The sequence below is a fragment of the Lissotriton vulgaris genome, chromosome 10 (genome assembly GCF_964263255.1).
Source record: "Lissotriton vulgaris chromosome 10, aLisVul1.2, whole genome shotgun sequence".
Lineage (NCBI taxonomy): Eukaryota > Metazoa > Chordata > Amphibia > Caudata > Salamandridae > Lissotriton > Lissotriton vulgaris.
In genome coordinates this window covers 17,066,294-17,084,479 of record NC_141698.1, presented here as the reverse complement: position 1 = coordinate 17,084,479, position 18,186 = coordinate 17,066,294, and the positions used below count along the sequence as shown (strand labels likewise).

The 18,186-nt window shown below is 49.0% G+C and overlaps 1 protein-coding gene across 1 annotated transcript in view; it reads right to left on the bottom strand.

The window, feature by feature from the left end:
* Positions 1-18,186, bottom strand: part of AVPR2 (arginine vasopressin receptor 2) — a 66,559-nt gene that overhangs the window by 11,202 nt on the left and 37,171 nt on the right. Inside the window, exon 2 of the mRNA XM_086940239.1 lies at positions 12,431-13,331. Within this exon, the coding sequence (XP_086796365.1) occupies positions 12,431-13,331 (901 nt within the window). The remainder of the gene's footprint in view (positions 1-12,430; positions 13,332-18,186) is intronic.

The window sequence follows — 18,186 nt, the reverse complement described above, 5'->3', positions numbered from 1 at the left end:
TGATAGGCTCCATTGACTCCCAGATCTAAGAGCGCATGTACATAGATAGGTTCCATTGACTCCCTGATTCAAGAGAGCGTGTACATGGATAGGCTCCATTGACTCCCATATCTAAGAGCGCATGTACATGGATAGGTTCCATTGACTCCCTGATTCAAGAGAGCATGTACAAGGATAGGCTCCATTGACTCCCAGATCTAAGAGCGCATGTACATGGATAGGTTCCATTGACTCCATGATCTAAGAGGGCATGTACATGGATAGGCTCCATTGCCTCCCAGATCTAAGAGCGCATGTACATAGATAGGTTCCATTGACTCCATGATTCGAGAGAGCGTGTACATGGATAGGCTCCATTGACTCCCTGATTCAAGAGAGCGTGTACATGGATAGGCTCCATTGACTCCCATATCTAAGAGAGCATGTACATGGATAGGCTCCATTGACTCCCAGATCTAAGAGCGCATGTACATGGATAGGCTCCATTGACTCCCAGATCTAAGAGCGCATGTACATGGATAGGCTCCATTGACTCCCAGATCTAAGAGAGCATTGCATGCATAGGTTCTAGTGACTCTCCGATCTAAGAGAGCATTGCCTGCATAGGTTCTACTGACTCTCAGATCTAAGAGAGCATTGCATGCATAGATTCTACTGACTCCCAGATCTAAGAGCGCATGTACATGGATAGGCTCCATTGACTCCGAGATCTAAGAGAGCATGTACATTGATAGGCTCCATTGACTCCCAGATCTAAGAGCGCATGTACATGGATAGGCTCCATTGATTCCCAGATCTAAGAACGCATGTACATGGATAGGCTCCATTGACTCCCAGATCTAAGAGCGCATGTACATGGATAGGCTCCATTGACTCCCAGATCTAAGAGCGCATGTACATGGATAGGCTCCATTGACTCCCAGATCTAAGAGCGCATGTACATGGATAGGCTCCATTGACTCCCAGATCTAAGAGCGCATGTACATGGATAGGCTCCATTGATTCCCAGATCTAAGAGCGCATGTCCATGGATAGGCTCCATTGACTCCCAGATCTAAGAGCGCATGTACATGGATAGGCTCCATTGACTCCCAGATCTAAGAGCGCATGTACATGGATAGGCTCCATTGACTCCCAGATCTAAGAGCGCATGTACATGGATAGGCTCCATTGACTCCCATATCTAAGAGCGCATGTACATGGATAGGCTCCATTGACTCCCACATCTAGGAGAGCATGTCCATGGATAGGCTCCATTGACTCCCAGATCTAAGAGCGCATGTACATGGATAGGCTCCATTGACTCCCAGATCTAAGAGAGCATGTACATGGATAGGCTCCATTGACTCCCAGATCTAAGAGCGCATGTATATAGATAGGTTCCATTGACTCCTTGATTCAAGAGAGCGTGTACATGGATAGGCTCCATTGGGAGAGGCGGGGCTTGCAGCTGGCGAAGATGGTCGCAGCCTAACAGGGCTCCCGACCCCCCGCCCGATAATCCGTCCTTTTCTCCTGCCACAGCTCTGGGATCCCCGCTGAAATCCGGGTGAGCCCAGAAGACACTCCTGAGCCTGCTACGGTTGAGGCGGCGGGCTGCAATTGGCGCTGGAAAGGGGACGGACCGGCGATGGAGACTCGGACTACCAGATCGCAAGATGGCGGCAATCCCGTGAACTGTGATGTGCCGATCGCTACTCCACCGGCTCATCCACCCCTGAGACCTGCCAGCAAGAGCTGATCCGGCACCTGGCGAAGACCGGAGGAGCGAGCGGCTGCCGCTGGAACCCCTGACCTGGAGCTGCGCTCATCACCACCTCGCGGCCCCAGCGAGGCTCCTCCCCGCCCAGGGGAGGACAAATCGACGTCCCGGCTTCGGAGGGCCTGCGGTGGCCGGAAGCACTGCGAACCGGGCTGAGCCATGCTCTTCGCCTCCCTGGCTGCCTGGGTGCATTGAACTACGAGGGCTGCAGGGGCGCCAACAGCAAGCAGAGGCCCTCGCCCGCGGCGACGCTCCGGATCGAAGGCAGCGCGTTGCGCTCTGTGAACACACCGGTGCTGCTCCTCCCCGCCCGGGCAGCTGTTGACTCGGAGCCCCGGCTTTCGGCGGCCTGGGGCGGCCGGGGGCAGAGGGGGCCACGTGGAAGCCTCGAGACCGGCTGGAGAGGGGAGCACCGACGCGGGTCTCTGGAGCCGAGACCCACGAGGACGGGCTGACTCAGCTCCGCTCAGCACTGCCATTGCCTGAGACTAGAGACGCTGGGGACACCAGCCTAGCGACCCCACCAAGCAGACACGAGCTCCACAGCGGGGAACGCACACAGCGTGAAGGGCCCCCGCGTCTCCGTTTGGAGGAGAGGAAGCCCAATTGGTAGGCCGGCGCCGGCTGGCGAACCCCCCGGATTGTCAGCCCTGCCTGGGGTGCCGCACACTGCATAGCACCGGGGCCCCCGTGGACTGCCCCTTCTCGTTATCCATCACTGAGAGGGCCCAGACCGGGTCGGCAGAGGCGGCAGAGAGCCGACACTGGTGAGTGACACACTGGGGGACCCCTCTGGCGCTAGCCTCTGGTGCTTGCACGCAACGGCCACCGGGAAGCGGACAATTGCGCGCACACCTTGAATGCTGCCTTGCCTCCACGAACGCCGACTTGGGCGCGGGGAGCTGCCCAGAGGAGGGTGACAAGATACTAGGGCCTGGCCATCAGAGGACTGCGATGGGACTGAGGCCCTGAGTGGGAACCCCGACTGCTCCTGCGTGCACCGGCCTTTCGGCCCCTACTGACCGCGAGCTGCTTACCTTGCTGATACGCGTGCCAACTACCGCCCTCGGTGTGGAACAGGCCCAGGACCGCGAGTAATAGTGCAGAATGGGGAAACCCAAAAGCCCGAAGGGGGAAGGGGGCACTAGCTCAGAAGCTCCTGACGATACACTACCGACCCCGCCAGACCTACAACAGATGCAGGACCGAATCCTAGAAGCTATCACCGCCACAAAAGACGCCCTGCACCAGGACATAGCTCAAGTGGCCACGAGCCTGGGTCTACTGCGAGCGGACCACGGGAAATTGTCGGACAGAGTCAAGAATACGGAAGTAACCCTGAAAGAGATGGTTCCGGCGCAAAAATCCGTGGAAGGCCGTTTAACGGAAGCCCTAGATCGAATACAAGCCCTCGAGCGGCGGGCGGAGGATGCAGAAAACCGCAGCAGACGCAACAATGTACGCCTCGTGGGCCTTCTGGAAAAAAAAGAGGGCCCTAACATTGTGGACTATCTGACTACCTGGCTGCAGATGGAGGTGGCACTGGAGGGACTCTCTCCTTTCTTCACCATCGAAAGGGCGTACCGGGTACCAGCCAAACCACCCAGTCCGGGACAATCACCTCGACCAGTAGTAATCAAATTACTACACTACAAAGATAGGGACTGGCTCCTGCAAAGAGCGAGAATGGTAGGCCCCTTCCAAGTGGACAATCGCAGGGTGACGTTGTTCCCGGATTACACCTTCGAGACCCAAAAATTGCGAGCCTCTTTCTTATCCATCAAAAAAGAACTGAGGACGGAGGGCCTGCAGTACTCGCTACTTTTTCCGGCCAGGCTGAGGGTGGTGGTAGATGAGAAGTCCCTGTTCTTTTCTACCTCAGCGGACGCATGGGCCTGGTGGGACACATACAAAGCTGGAACAGATGGGGCAAGGATGAGAGAGGAAGAAGAGCGGCTGCAACAACCATTGAGAAGATCTCGAAGGATGCGGGGACGCAAACGGAAGACTGGGAAACCAACGGTCTCGCAGACGGAGAGTGAACGGAAGGCCGCACTACAGGCAGTTATTGACTTATCGGGTGCCGTCCTGCCTCAATCGGAGCAGGCCTCGGGCTCAGAGGCCCGGGCAACGGACTCAGAAACAGAACTATTAGAATTTGGCAGCACGAAAGGCCCGGAGATCACACCGCAATCTTCGGGGGAGATTGTCGAAGGCTAAGAGTGCTCTGCCGTCCCAGTACTACCCTTTGCTGATGGAACTTGGCTGACTTAGCGGCCGGAGCAGACAGTTCTTGGACGATAATGTTGTGAGTAACACTGTTTTGGAGGCGGGGGAATGGGACTGAGATTCAAGAACCCGTAGCCAGTTCGCGCCTCTTAGGGCCCATAAGGCCTCCGCAGTGCAGACTGCGGATTAGGGGAGTAAAAGGGCACAGTTGCCCACACTTGGTTTGGATGGGAGCGACTCTAGCACAGTTAGGCCCTGTTCTGGGGGAGGGAGGGGGGCCCGAGGCAGTTGGGGTAGCCCGAGGCACAGTTGAGGGAGGGGGGAGGAGGGGTGGTTTTGCGGGGAGGAAGGGATGTGTCATCATAAGCGACCGGAGATGCAGATATATTGCACTGTACCACACTGCATGGGATAATGACTAATACAGGAATGATTAAGTGTGTGACCTGGAATGTGAGAGGGCTGCATACCATGACCAGACGCCACAAGATACACGCATATCTAGTCCGCAGGGGGATTCATATAGCGCTGCTACAGGAGACGCACCTGACGAAACAAGAGGGAATAGCACTGCAGCGCAGGTGGAGGGGACATTTATTTAATACTACATACTCGGCCCTCGCTAGGGGGGCCTTAATTTGGGTAAGGGCGGGTACCCCGTTCCAGGTCACTAGGCAGGTGGGGGATCCAGAAGGGAGATTTGTGGCGGTGGAGGGAACCCTCAGAGGGCGCCACATAGTGCTTTGCAGCGCGTACGTGCCCAATGTAGACCAGGCTGCATACTTTGCGCGGCTTTCTGGGGAACTGGCTAGCTACCTTGCAGGCCCCGTTCTGTTGGGGGGGGACTTCAATTCGGTGGTAGATGTTGACATGGATAGGTCGCACCCTCCCTTACACTCGTCCCCAGTACGCAGACTGGCGAAGTGCAGATTTGACTGGCAGGAACAGTGGGGATTAACTGATGCTTGTCGCACACAGCACCCAATGGGGCGCGATTATTCATTCCACTCCAGCCTCCACGACCTCCACGTTCGTATAGACACCTTCTTGTGCTCGACGCTTGTGCTCCCTGCAGTAGCCCACACCGAATACCTAGCGCGCACGATTTCGGATCATAACCCCCTGCTATTATCGCTTGACTGGATGACTGAAATCTCTAAGGTCCCGACATGGCAGCTCCAACCAGACACACTGGAGGACCCACCATTCCGTGAGGCGTTGGCGGACAGAATCGATCAATATTTTATGGAGAATGAAGGGTCCACCGACTCCAGAGCCACGGAATGGGACGCCCTTAAGGTGGTAATACGAGGGCACTGTATTGGAAAATTCGTGGGAGCCCGCAAAACGTTGTTAGATGACTTGGATAGAGCAGAACGCAAGCTGCCGGAGGTTGAGCTGGCGCGCCCAGACCAGCCTGACCTCCAGGGGGACCTCTGCGTGGCGAGAGAGGCGGTGGCGGTAGAACTGGAACGCCTTCGCAGTTATGATTATAAGACTTATCTAGTGAAAACGCACGCTGAGGGAGACAAGGCGGGGACCCTGCTGGCTTGGCTTGCCAACCCCGCCAGACGCAGCCACCCAATTCTGGCCATTTCAGAGGGGGAAGGCCGCATGCGCACCACGCAGTCGGCAATCCTAGATAGCTTCAGGACCTATTATGAACAACTATATAAGAGCGAACTCGGTGACAAAGAGAGGGATATAGCTGATTTCCTAGAGGACCTACAACTGCCGCGTTTAGACCAGGCCCAGGCGAAAGACTTGGGTGGCCCGATAGAGCTAACGGAAATCAGGGGCGCGGTGAAGCGAATGGCCCGTAATAAGACCCCAGGTCTGGACGGACTACCGAATGAGTTCTATGGGCGTTACATCGATCAACTAGGCCCGCAGCTTCAAACCGTTTATGCCGAAGCTAAGGTTAAGGGACGACTACCATGCTCCATGCGCGAAGCTGTAATGATTCCCCTACTGAAACGGCGGGGGGAGAGTACCGACACTGCGTCCTACCGTCCGCTGTCAATGTTGACCACCGACTATAAGATTCTGAGCACGGTGCTGGCCAACAGACTATTGCAACACATGCAGACACTGGTCCATAAAGACCAATCCGGGTTCATTCCCAAGTGCAACACTAGCCACAATATCAGGAGATTGACCCGCCTATTGAGCAGCCCACCGCCGGAGGCAAGAGCTCCCCTGGTATTGGCCGTAGATATAGAGAAGGCTTTTGACAGCCTGGAGTGGGCGTACCTCTATAGGGTGCTGCGGTGCTTTGGGCTCTGGGAGGGCTACATACGATGGATGAAAGTATTATATACTGAGGAGAAAGCGAGAGTGAGAGTGGGCACCCTGATATCGGACCAATTTGAAGTGCTCCGCGGCACCAGGCAGGGCTGCGCGCTGTCTCCACTGCTGTTTGCCTTGGCGGTGGAACCTCCTGCGGCGATGGCTAGGAGAGGCGACTACTATGAGGGCCTGGCTCACAGTGGAACTCGCCATTTTATCTCGCTATACGCGGATGACCCCCTCCTTTTCTTAAAAGACGCCAATGAGGCGGTCTCGGGAGCGGAAAGACTCCTTACGCGCTTCGGGGAGATATCTGGCCTGAGGGTTAACTGGGCCAAGACCTGCCTGTTTCCCCTACGTAAGCATGAGATCCAGCCCTTCCTCCGGCCATTACTTAGATGGGAGCCGGACTGCTTGGAATACTTAGGAGTACATATTTACCATGGAGAGGCAGACATGTTAGGTGGAAACGTCGGGCGCTGTATCCGTTCTTTAAAAGGCAATATGTCCTTCTGGGCCACTCTCCCGCTATCAGTAACGGGCCGCGTATCTCTGCTCAAGATGATAGCCTTACCCCGATTGCTGTATTACTTCCGGACTTTGCCTGTTTGGATCCCGGCTGCGATTTTTCGACAGCTGCGATCAATGATTATCTCCTTTTTGTGGGGCACGGGCAGTCGAAGAGTTGCACTGTCCACGCTGATCCGCCCGAAGGACGAGGGAGACCTGGCTGTCCCAGACTTTGAGCTCTACTACCTGGCGGCCCAGCTCCAGACCCTAACGCAAGAAATTGCGAGAGTGTACCGCGGTCCAGAGCACGACCGAGACAGCGGCATCCCCCGACATGTGCTAGCCTTCATAGCCCTGCGGCAGAGATTACCACTCAGAGGCCTGTCCTCAGAGGAGAGAACTCTCCGCCTGTGCTGGAACCGCTCGTCGAGGCGTGCGGGGTTTAAACACCCATACGCGCCCGAGATCCCTCTGGGCATGCTGACGGCACTCCCGCACGGAGGGGATTGGTCGCACTTGCAGGGCTGGGAGGAGGCAGGGTTGCAGGTGGTGGGAGACTTGTTCGAAGATGGAGCATTGGTCCCATATCAGACGCATGCAGGAGCGTTTTGACCTCCCACGAGGCGACTACTTATTGCATGCGGCAGTAGTGCGGGCCATGCAGGGGCACTGGGGTAAGGGGCTCGAGGAGCCGCCAACAGCCCAGGCCTGCCAGTACATTATGATGTCGGCAGGCACCTATAAGGCGGTCACGTGCCTATACTCGAGAATGCTGAGGGAAACACTGCAGCCGCGGACTACTCTGAAGGCCAAATGGGAATTAGATTTACATATGGAGATCCCTGACACCACGTGGATGCAACTGGTGGGACGGGCTAGGAAGAGCATGAGGAACGCACGTTTCCAGCTAATCCACTTTTATATTCTCCACAGGGCCTACCTTACTCCGAATAAAATACAGAAATACTTTGGGGCGGAAGAGGCCGCTTGCCCACGCTGTAATACACTGGGAGCGGATCTGACACACATGCTCCGAGAGTGCCCCCACCTACAGGAATACTGGAGGGACATTGGCGACACTTTGAACGAGGTTGCAGACAGGGACCTTCAATATACCACGGCCGTCAGCATTTTACACTGGTTTCCGCACACACCCAAAAATAAGGTGTCGAGCAGATTCATCGATATGGGCCTCCTCTTGGCCAAACGGGAATTGACAAAGGGGTGGAAATCGAAAACAGGCCCGACACATCGAAGATGGCTCGCTGAGTTCTTTAAATGGGTGGCGAGCGAGAGCACGATTAGGTACCAGTTGGCACGTAGAAGAGCAGACGAGCGGGCCTTGGAGGCGGCTATGGAATGGGAACTCTTAGTGCAAGCGCTGCGAGATGGCACATTAGATGAGGGGGAGAATGAAAGAGACGCGACAACTGATGCCACCAACGAACACGGGATGACAGTACCAGCACCAGTCACACTCACGCAGTAGACACTTAAGACCTCCTGTTTGCAGTCCTATAGACCCACATTCCTGACCGGGAGCGATTGGTGACACTTGGGGGGGACGGGAAGACGTGAAGGGAACGGGGGGAATCTTTTACCAGTAGTGTAGTTGAGATGCTCAGTTATAGACACTACAAGGTGGGGGGGAAGTTGGGTCGAAACTTAAAAGCAGACAGCGGATCCCCCCACATGCACCGTACAGTGATTGCCGATTGTGAGGATTGTACCGATTCGCGATCTTTGCCGCCCGACCTCCGGGTTGTGGGCTGAAAGGCTGTGTACAATAGGTGGGGACGTGATAACGAGAGGGGGGATCTTGCACTAATGATACTTCTCCTGTTTGACATTCTTTGTGATTGGATCTGCAATAAAAACGGTTTGATAAAAAAAAATGGATAGGCTCCATTGACTCCCATATCTAATCGCGCATGTACATGGATAGGTTCCATTGACTCCCTGATTCAAGAGAGCATGTACAAGGATAGGCTCCATTGACTCCCAGATCTAAGAGCGCATGTACATGGATAGGCTCCATTGACTCCCAGATCTAAGAGAGCATGTACATGGATAGGCTCCATTGACTCCCAGATCTAAGAGTGCATGTACATAGATAGGTTCCATTGACTCCATGATTCAAGAGAGCGTGTACATGGATAGGCTCAATTGACTCCCAGATCTAAGAGCGCATGTACATAGATAGGCTCCATTGACTCCCAGATCTAAGAGCGCATGTACATGGATAGGCTCCATTGACTCCCTGATTCATGAGAGCGTGTACATGGATAGGCTCCATTGACTCCCATATCTAAGAGCGCATGTACATAGATAGGCTCCATTGACTCCCAGATCTAAGAGCGCATGTACATGGATAGGCTCCATTGACTCCCAGATCGAAGAGGGTGTGTACATGGATAGGTTCCATTGAATCTCAGATCTAAGAGCGCATGTACATGGATAGATTCCATTGACTCCAAGATCTAAGAGCGCATGTACATGGATAGGCTCCATTGACTCCCAGATCTAAGAGAGCATTGCATGCATAGGTTCTAGTGACTCTCCGATCTAAGAGAGCATGTACATGGATAGGCTCCATTGACTCCCAGATCTAAGAGAGCATTGCATGCATAGGTTCTACTGACTCTCAGATCTAAGAGAGCATTGCCTGCATAGGTTCTACTGACTCTCAGATCTAAGAGCGCATGTACATGGATAGGCTCCATTGATCTAAGAGAGCATGTACATGGAGAGGCTCCATTGACTCCCAGATCTAAGAGCGCATGTCCATGGATAGGTTCCATTGACTCCCAGATCTAAGAGCGCATGTACATGGATAGGCTCCATTGACTCCCAGATCTAAGAGCGCATGTATATAGATAGGCTCCATTGACTCCCAGATCTAAGAGCGCATGTACATGGATAGGCTCCATTGACTCCCAGATCTAAGAGCGCATGTACATGAATAGGCTCCATTGACTCCCAGATCTAAGAGTGCATGTACATGGATAGGTTCCATTGACTCCCAGATCTAAGAGCGCATGTACATGGATAGGCTCCATTGATTCCCAGATCTAAGAACGCATGTACATGGATAGGCTCCATTGACTCCCAGATCTAAGAGAGCATGTACATGGATAGGTTCCATTGACTCCTAGATCTAAGAGAGCATGTACATGGATAGGCTCCATTGACTCCCAGATCTAAGAGCGCATGTACATGGATAGGCTCCATTGACTCCCTGATTCAAGAGAGCGTGTACATGGATAGGCTCCATTGACTCCCATATCTAAGAGAGCATGTATATGGATAGGCTCCATTGACTCCCAGATCTAAGAGCACATGTACATGGATAGGCTCCATTGACTCCCAGATCTAAGAGAGCATGCCCATGGATAGGCTCCATTGACTCCCAGACCTAAGAGCGCATGTACATGGATAGGCTCCATTGACTCCCAGATCTAAGAGCGCATGTACATGGATAGGCTCCATTGACTCCCAGAAGAGCGCATGTACACGGATAGACTCCATTGACTCCCAGATCTAAGCGAGCATGTACATGGATAGGCTTCATTGACTCCCAGATCTAAGAGCGCATGTACATGGATAGGCGCCATTGACTCCCAGATCTAAGAGTGCATGTACATGCATAGGTTCTACTGATTCCCTGATCTAGGAGAGTGTGTGCATGCATAGATTCTACTGACTCCCAGATCATTGTGCGTGTACATACATAGGTTCTACGGAGTCCTAGATCTAAGTGAGCGTGCATATGTATAGGTTCTACTGATTTGTAGAACTAAGAGAGCCATGGACGTAACAGTGCGGGGGGACCCCTAGCTCCAAGGGGCCCCCTCAGCACTGCACCCTGGCCGGAGAGCTCCTAATTGAGCTCGGAGGGGGCCCCTCTAAGTACCGTGCAGGGAGGCCCCCTCACTTTTCGTTACGCCAGTGAAGAGAGCATAGCATGCATTGGTTCTACCTTCAGACGACCTTGACTCCTAGATCTAAGAGAGCGTGTACATGCATTGGTTCTACTGACGCCCAGATCTAGCACCATGGTACATGAATACCTTATTCTGATTTCTAGATCTAGGACAGGGTTTACATGCATAGGTTCCACGGACTCTCAGATCTAGCAGCGTGTGTACATGCATGGGTTGTTCTGACTCTCAGTTCTAGGAAAGCGTGTACATGCATAGGTTGTACCCTCAGAAGATATTGACCTGCAAACCTAAAAACACTGCAGACCCATAATTTCTACCTTCATGAAACCCTTGACTCAGACAAGATAGGAGAGGAGAGAGGAGACTTTACTTCCCTTCTCCAGGAGAACAACGCAGTGAGGTCAGGTTTCTATGGACAGGAGTTCTGCTGTCAGCAGACCTGACTTTAGCGTCAAGGGACAGCAGATCTATCCTTGAGATCCCCAGGGAGGCGCTAACTTGGTGTTCCAAGACAGCAGCATGACACGGGGCCTGAAACACATGGATTCACCCAGGAAGGCTCCTCCTTGGATGAGCATGAGACCACTGAGTTTGGTAATAGTGGCTGGAGTGTCTCTTCTTTCAGAAGGTGGGTGGCTAGACAGCACACCCTCTTTTTAGACAGTGCAAGCTCACATCCCACCCAACGTGTACATTGGCTGGCTTTATTGTCATTCTCGTGTGCTTGCTTCTTATTCAATGGTTTACCTTCCTCTTCTTGTGTTTGTCCCTCCCCTGGAGCATAGCCTCTGTACAATCCTATTAATTCACTCCCTTAGCTGGCATCTGAGGCAGAAGGTGTGCTTAGCATGACTCTTCACCTGGAGGCCCATAAATCTGCACCCGGTGCTACTGCAGAGATCAAGTAAATTAGGCCTTGCCAAAAGATTCCCTTTACCTTCTGACTCTTAAATGCTGCTCAGAGTTTTGTGGGTGAAAGGTATTTGAAAGATTAACCATGCCATTGATTACAAACAGTGATTCAATGTACAGTTTTGAGTTACTATAAGACAGGAGAAGTGTGGCTCAGGGGTTAGAGGCGGCAGACCCGGAAGCTGAGATCGGCCCTGGACCAGGGTTCAATTCCCCGCCCCGACGGGGGTTGGGCTCAATAATTCCACGGATTCGATATTTTCTCGCTCCGGTGCCTACTCGACTCACGGGTTCACACTCTGCGACTCTGGGCAATAGCTTGCTTAATCTCCACAACGGCCCCTCGCGGCGGGATGCCTGGCTTTCACCTTGTGGATACCCTGCTGGGGTATCTCACAGGGGAATACCAGGACGGGTTCCTTAAGCAAGCGCATAGATGCCTGCGATGTGGGCGATTTGCGCTATATAAATACATTTACATTTGCATTTACATTTACATGTATCAGTATTTAGTTTTTTTGTCTTTTTCTTTTTTTAAACAATGACAAGCATTGGCAAAGCCAACAGTATGGCACACTCATGATAAAACCAAGGCCTATTAGCTTTACCACTGTTTTTGTAACTGATTTGTTGTGACAATAGAAAAACTAAATCACTATTTTGCTGGGTAGAATACAAAGCAACGATGCCCCAGGATAGCTCTAAGGTGCCCTCTTCCCTGCCAATGCATGTCCACCTATCAACACCTGCTCGCTCTGGTAATTAGATGCAAAGGTTTACTTACGTTCTGTTTCTGCATTGGGGTCCCAGACTGACCACATCTGGATCAGGAAAAATGGCGCCCAGCACACAACATAGACCAAGACGATGACCATGGTCATCCTGATCGTCTTCGTCATGGCGGTAGTGACTTCGGACTTTTGCGTGTCCTTCCCGTTCACCAGCTGGGTCTTCTTCTTTATCATCGCTGTGATCCTCTCCGATTTCAAGTAGATGCTGTCATGAATTTCCTTAAAAATTAGCACCTGGCATGTGGCGATGACTAGGGTGGGCAGGACAAATACCGCTGTTGTCATCCAGGTGATATAGGCTTTTGTGCCCCATGGCTCGATGAAGTCTCCGTAGCATTCATATGTCCCGGTGGGAAGTTTGATCTTGGAGAAGATGAAAATTTGAGGGATGCTGAGAATCAGGGAGGCTGCCCAAGCCACGAAAACTGGAACATTCCATCGGGCCACGCCCTTCTTGTAGGTCATCATTGGTCGACAAATAGCCTGGTGCCTGTCGAAGGTCATAGCCACAATCATATAGGATGAGGCAAACATCCCAACAACTTGCAAGTACTTAATGAGGCGGCAGAGGATATCCGGCCCCCTGAACCTATCGGTGATGACCCAGACCAACTGCGGAAGGACCTGAAAGAAGGCAACGACCAGGTCGGCGATGCAGAGGTTGATCATGAATGTGTGCATCAAGGCATTGTGCTTCCGTCGCTTCAGCAGAACGAAGAGAATGAGGAAGTTGCTCAGGGTCGCACAGACGAAGAGGATGGCCAGGATGGCGATCTGTACCTTGGCAAGATTGTCATCTCTGTCGTCTGATATGAGGGTTGTATTGGAGGCATTCTGGAGGGTGCTGGGAGCCTGGAAGGTGGTATAGGTTCCGGATTGATTGACCATGATCATCTGAAATGACAGAAGAAGAAGAAGATGATCATTAGGAATCACATTGGATAAGAATCTAGACATGAAAGCCCACATCAAATCAATGGCAAAAAATGCCCGCTTTCACTTGAACTACATACGGAAAGTGAAACCATTCATCTCGTCGGCAGATCTCAAACTGGCAATACAATCATTAGTTATCTCAAGGATTGAATACAGATGTACAACCTTAGCAGGTCTATCAAAAATTTCCACGGCACCACTAAAAGCATGCCTTAATGCAGCAGCAAGGCTCATTACCGGATCGAGGAAATTCGACCATATCTCACCACACCTAAAAGCATTAAACTGGCTACCATATGAAGCCAGAATACAATTTAAAATGGCATGTATCACCCACAAAGCGCTCCACTACAAAACACCAAGATACCTGGCCCAGAAGATTTAGCTGTCTGGAGGAGGCAGACCAGCCACAAGTGCCAAGGAGCTGCTGTTGAGGCCACCCATCTTCCGGAAGAAGAAAACATATGACAGAGCTTTCTCTGGGGCAGCCCCCAGAACTTGGAACTCACTCCCTCCGAATATCAGGAAAATTACAAACACAGCAACATTTAAAAAGGAAGCTAAGATCTTCCTAATGAGTAAGTTCCTTACATAGACAAGAACGGACTTCACCGTCACCGCGTCTTAGATGTGCCAAAACGGAACATCGAATGGAAGAAAGAGAAAGTCTCTAGTTAAACGGGGAACAACCTAGCGGCGCTATACCTACCCAGAACCTGGAGGAAGATTGCACAGATAAAGACAATTTGGAACTATTTGTACAGGAATAAAACATACAATATAGTAGGCTAGTAGAATAACATATATGATAACCTGGGAGATAGACGCAGACTGAAATTATATAGAAATGTGTAATCCCGATGTTAATACTAGCTTAATTTTACCAAACCATTGTACATATTCTAGGATATATCCCTTTTAGACGTATACCTAACCTACCTCATATCAGTGTGATACGTTTACTATATAGCTCTATACTTACCTACCTCATTCACTATATGGTAATGTTTTGCGAGTTGTATCTCAAACCTACCTCATGTATATGTAACTGTGAAGCGCTCTGATGCCCAAGGGTCACATTCGCGCTATATAAAACTCTCTAAATGAAAAAAATTATAAATAAAAATAAAATAAACAAAGATGAAAACATATGGAATTGCTAATCCCCAGCCATGCCACACATTAGGACACATGCAATCTGAGATAACAGATAAATTGAATTAGAAGACGCGTGGTAGCTACATTTTTAGATTGGGCTCCAGAAATCCAGATTCTTCCAACCTATCCTCCATTATCAGAGAGGATGCCACCACATCATGCGGTCATAGAGCTTGCGGCGACCTGCACTGGGCCCTGTTACATTGAATCATCACTGAGGAGCCGGCCCTGAAGACTGCCCTATCCGTTCGAGCCTTTACAAACTACTTCTGGTGAACGGTTCTAGTGTGCAACATTGGGGCCCATTCACAAAGGTAAATCCACATTTGTAAATTTACTATTACACTTTGGAGTAACTTTACTACTTTTGACTCTCCATTATTTATTAGTGTGAAGTTACTCAAAAATGTAGATTTGCAGTCCCACCACCTGAAATAGGGAGTAGAGTCATATTTATCAGTGTAAAGGCAGCAGTAAGTCCAGCACCACACACAGCAAACTACTGATACTACAACATCGTTCCATAAAAAATAATGGACATAGGGGCTTCAAAGAATAACCCATAGGAAATAATAGAACATTCACTGCAATTATTTATAATAGTTAAAAATATATATATAATGAAATGTAATGTTTAAAAAATTATCGAAATATAAACCATAGCTTTAATTGTATTTTAACATCTTTTAATACCTTTTTCAATTTAAAAATTAATGTAATTTATTTTATTAAAGTATAATTACATTACATTTATTAATTATATATTCTATGTTTAATAGTAGTTAATAAATATTACAAATATATTATTTTTACTCCAGGTGGGATTTTTTTATAGTTTAAATTTACGAAAAATTCATATTCATTTAATTTGATATTTTCTATATAATCACATTTTAAATTTAAATTGATTAATGTGCCCTTAAAATGTTTTTTGTTCCACATTTTAAATGAATATATAAAATGTATTTACATTCATATTTGGCATAAAATACTTTTCCTTTTAACTTTTCTCTATACTTTACCATAGAAAGATCATTATTTATTTTTAAATAAAAAAGGTTAATAAAGTATGGTAAAATGAAATAAAAGATATATTTTATTTCAGATCATTATTTCAAAACTGTATATCTGCAATTATTTAAAATAACTTAAATCAATTTAGCACTATGTCGTATTGGGTTTTATTTTATGTTCCTCCCTCTAGAACCAGGGGTTGGCGACGTGTGATGCCGGCTTTACTCCAAGTATGAGCAGGAGCACGTGTACGACTGTTTTGAGCCCTTTTAGGCTGTAATCATATGAGACATGCAGTTTGTAGATAGGAATGGGCTTACTCTTTTGTGGGCCGTGCAAGTCTCTCCCTCAACCCCTCTCTAACCCTCCATTGATCCCTCCTAGTTCCTCTCTTAACCTTCAACAGACAAGAGGGAGAAGCACTACTAAAAGCGTTTAACGCAAAAGATACCAGAGAAGGTCAAAATGAAAGTCTGAAATTACAAATATGAATCAAATTAGTCAGAGTTACATTGGATTCGAATCACTGGATATAGACATCACAGACTACATATATGGAAAATATGTAATTCTTTATTTATTTGCTTCAACTTTAAAAGTATGGACAAGGACACAGCTAACACGTTTCGATGTGTGACATTGGGACTTCTTCAGGGCACATATATTTGAGGTGTAAAGTGTGCCTTTCAAGTTCATTAACTTCGAATCACGTCCTCTCTGTAGTTAGTGATAGTACTTTCTACACCGCACATATATGCGAGTCCCGGCATATGATTCCGCCTACATTTAGTGTCCTTTACATGTTTTTGCACCACATCACACCTCCTCTCCTAAGCCTCTCTGCTTTGATAGCAAGTATGCCCCATTTTCCAGCCACTGCTTCCTGGTCCTTGCACTTTTAGTACTAACACATTTACTTACGTGTGCGGAGGCTCCACAGTCAGGTGGAGATATTGACACAGAAAACAATAGGAGCAGTGGAGGGGGAATATCCACATGTAGGTTTGTAAACAGCATTATGTAGTAAGTTGGTAGTACCATTGTGATACAACTAAAGTACTACAAAATGCAGCTTGAGAAGAGGCTCCATTGAGTAGGGAATATTGTGATACCTTAATATCGTAACCAAAATATCGAGGACAAAAATATGGAGAGGTAAGAGAATATAGGGAGGTAGAGATTTACTACTCTTAACACCTTCCATGGATGCTGTCCTTTTCATCTCAGACCTGGTGGTATGTTTAGAGGACCCTTCCGTGGATGCTGTTCTACCATCTCAGCCGTGGTAGTACATTTAGAAGATCCTTCCGTGGACGCTCTTCTACCATCTCAGCCGTGGTGGTACATTTAGAAGATCCTTCCGTGGACGCTGTTCTACCATCTCAGCCGTGGTGGTACATTTAGAAGATCCTTCCGTGGACGCTGTTCTACCATCTCAGCCGTGGTAGTATATTTAGAAGATCCTTCGGTGGACGCTGTTCTACCACCCGAGCCGTGGTAGTACATTTAGAGGACCCCTCCATGGATGCTGTTCTACCATCTCAGACGGGGCCATACATTTAGAGGAATCTTCCTGTCTCCTGTATTTTCCTATCAAATCATATCCAATGTTTCCTGATTTTTTCCAAAAGACTTAGAATGTGTCCATAACTGATCTAACTTTAGACACTTCAGTACTGCCTTATTGACAGTACACGCAACCAAGGATCCCCAGTGTCTAGACGGGCAGTACATTTTGAGGAGCCATCCGTAGACGCTCCATATCATTTGTCACAAATTAATTTATTTTTATTTCTTTGTGATTTTAAACTTGCATCCTCATACCCTGTTGACATCCTTTTTTGCAAGAATACATATTTAATCCGCAGTATAAAAACAGAGAAAATAGTCCTTGTAATGTTTTATCCAGCACTTTCAACCCTTCGAGCTTGGATTACTGTGTAGATGTAAAAAGTATTCAAACAGTTCTTTCAGTTTGTCTGCTAGAGTTCCTCTAAAATACACGTGCTCTTCCATCACTTCCTTTATTTCAATCTTTGTCTGAATTTTATGTTGACATGTTTTGGCCTCTCACAGTCATTTACTAGGCATCTCCAGGAGAAAGAAAGATCCTGCAACAGCAAACATATTGTGCACCAAATCACAACATATCCTATTGCTGCAATAATTTGGGCACCCCGTCTCCTTAGTCAATGTTAATTTTTTTAGAAACAGCATTAGGGTCCAAATTCGTAGATTAGCCTGATCGATTGCAAGATTCTTATTCAGTTCCCCGTTTTCGCAAGTACCCCCAATGTTAACAGTTTGAGGGATTTTTCGCGTCATATGAATGCCTCATGATGTTCTCAAAGGGTGTGTTGACATCATGAGCTATCAGGGGATCTTAAAGAACAGGGGTCAGAGGTCACAGCTGTGAATGCTTTGCTGTGACCATAGTGCAGAGAGCTGTGTAAGTACTAACATAACTTTTCATGAGTAGCAGTGATGTGATTGAGTGAGAACTGGATTCAACCCACTGACCGCCGCCTGTCAATCAGGGATTCATATAAACTTTGTGCTCGGTGTCCCCTCTCCCTCTTTTTCTTCTATTGAACACTACAAGCTACCTAGCCAGTGCTTAACTTGTAAAATAATTTGTGCC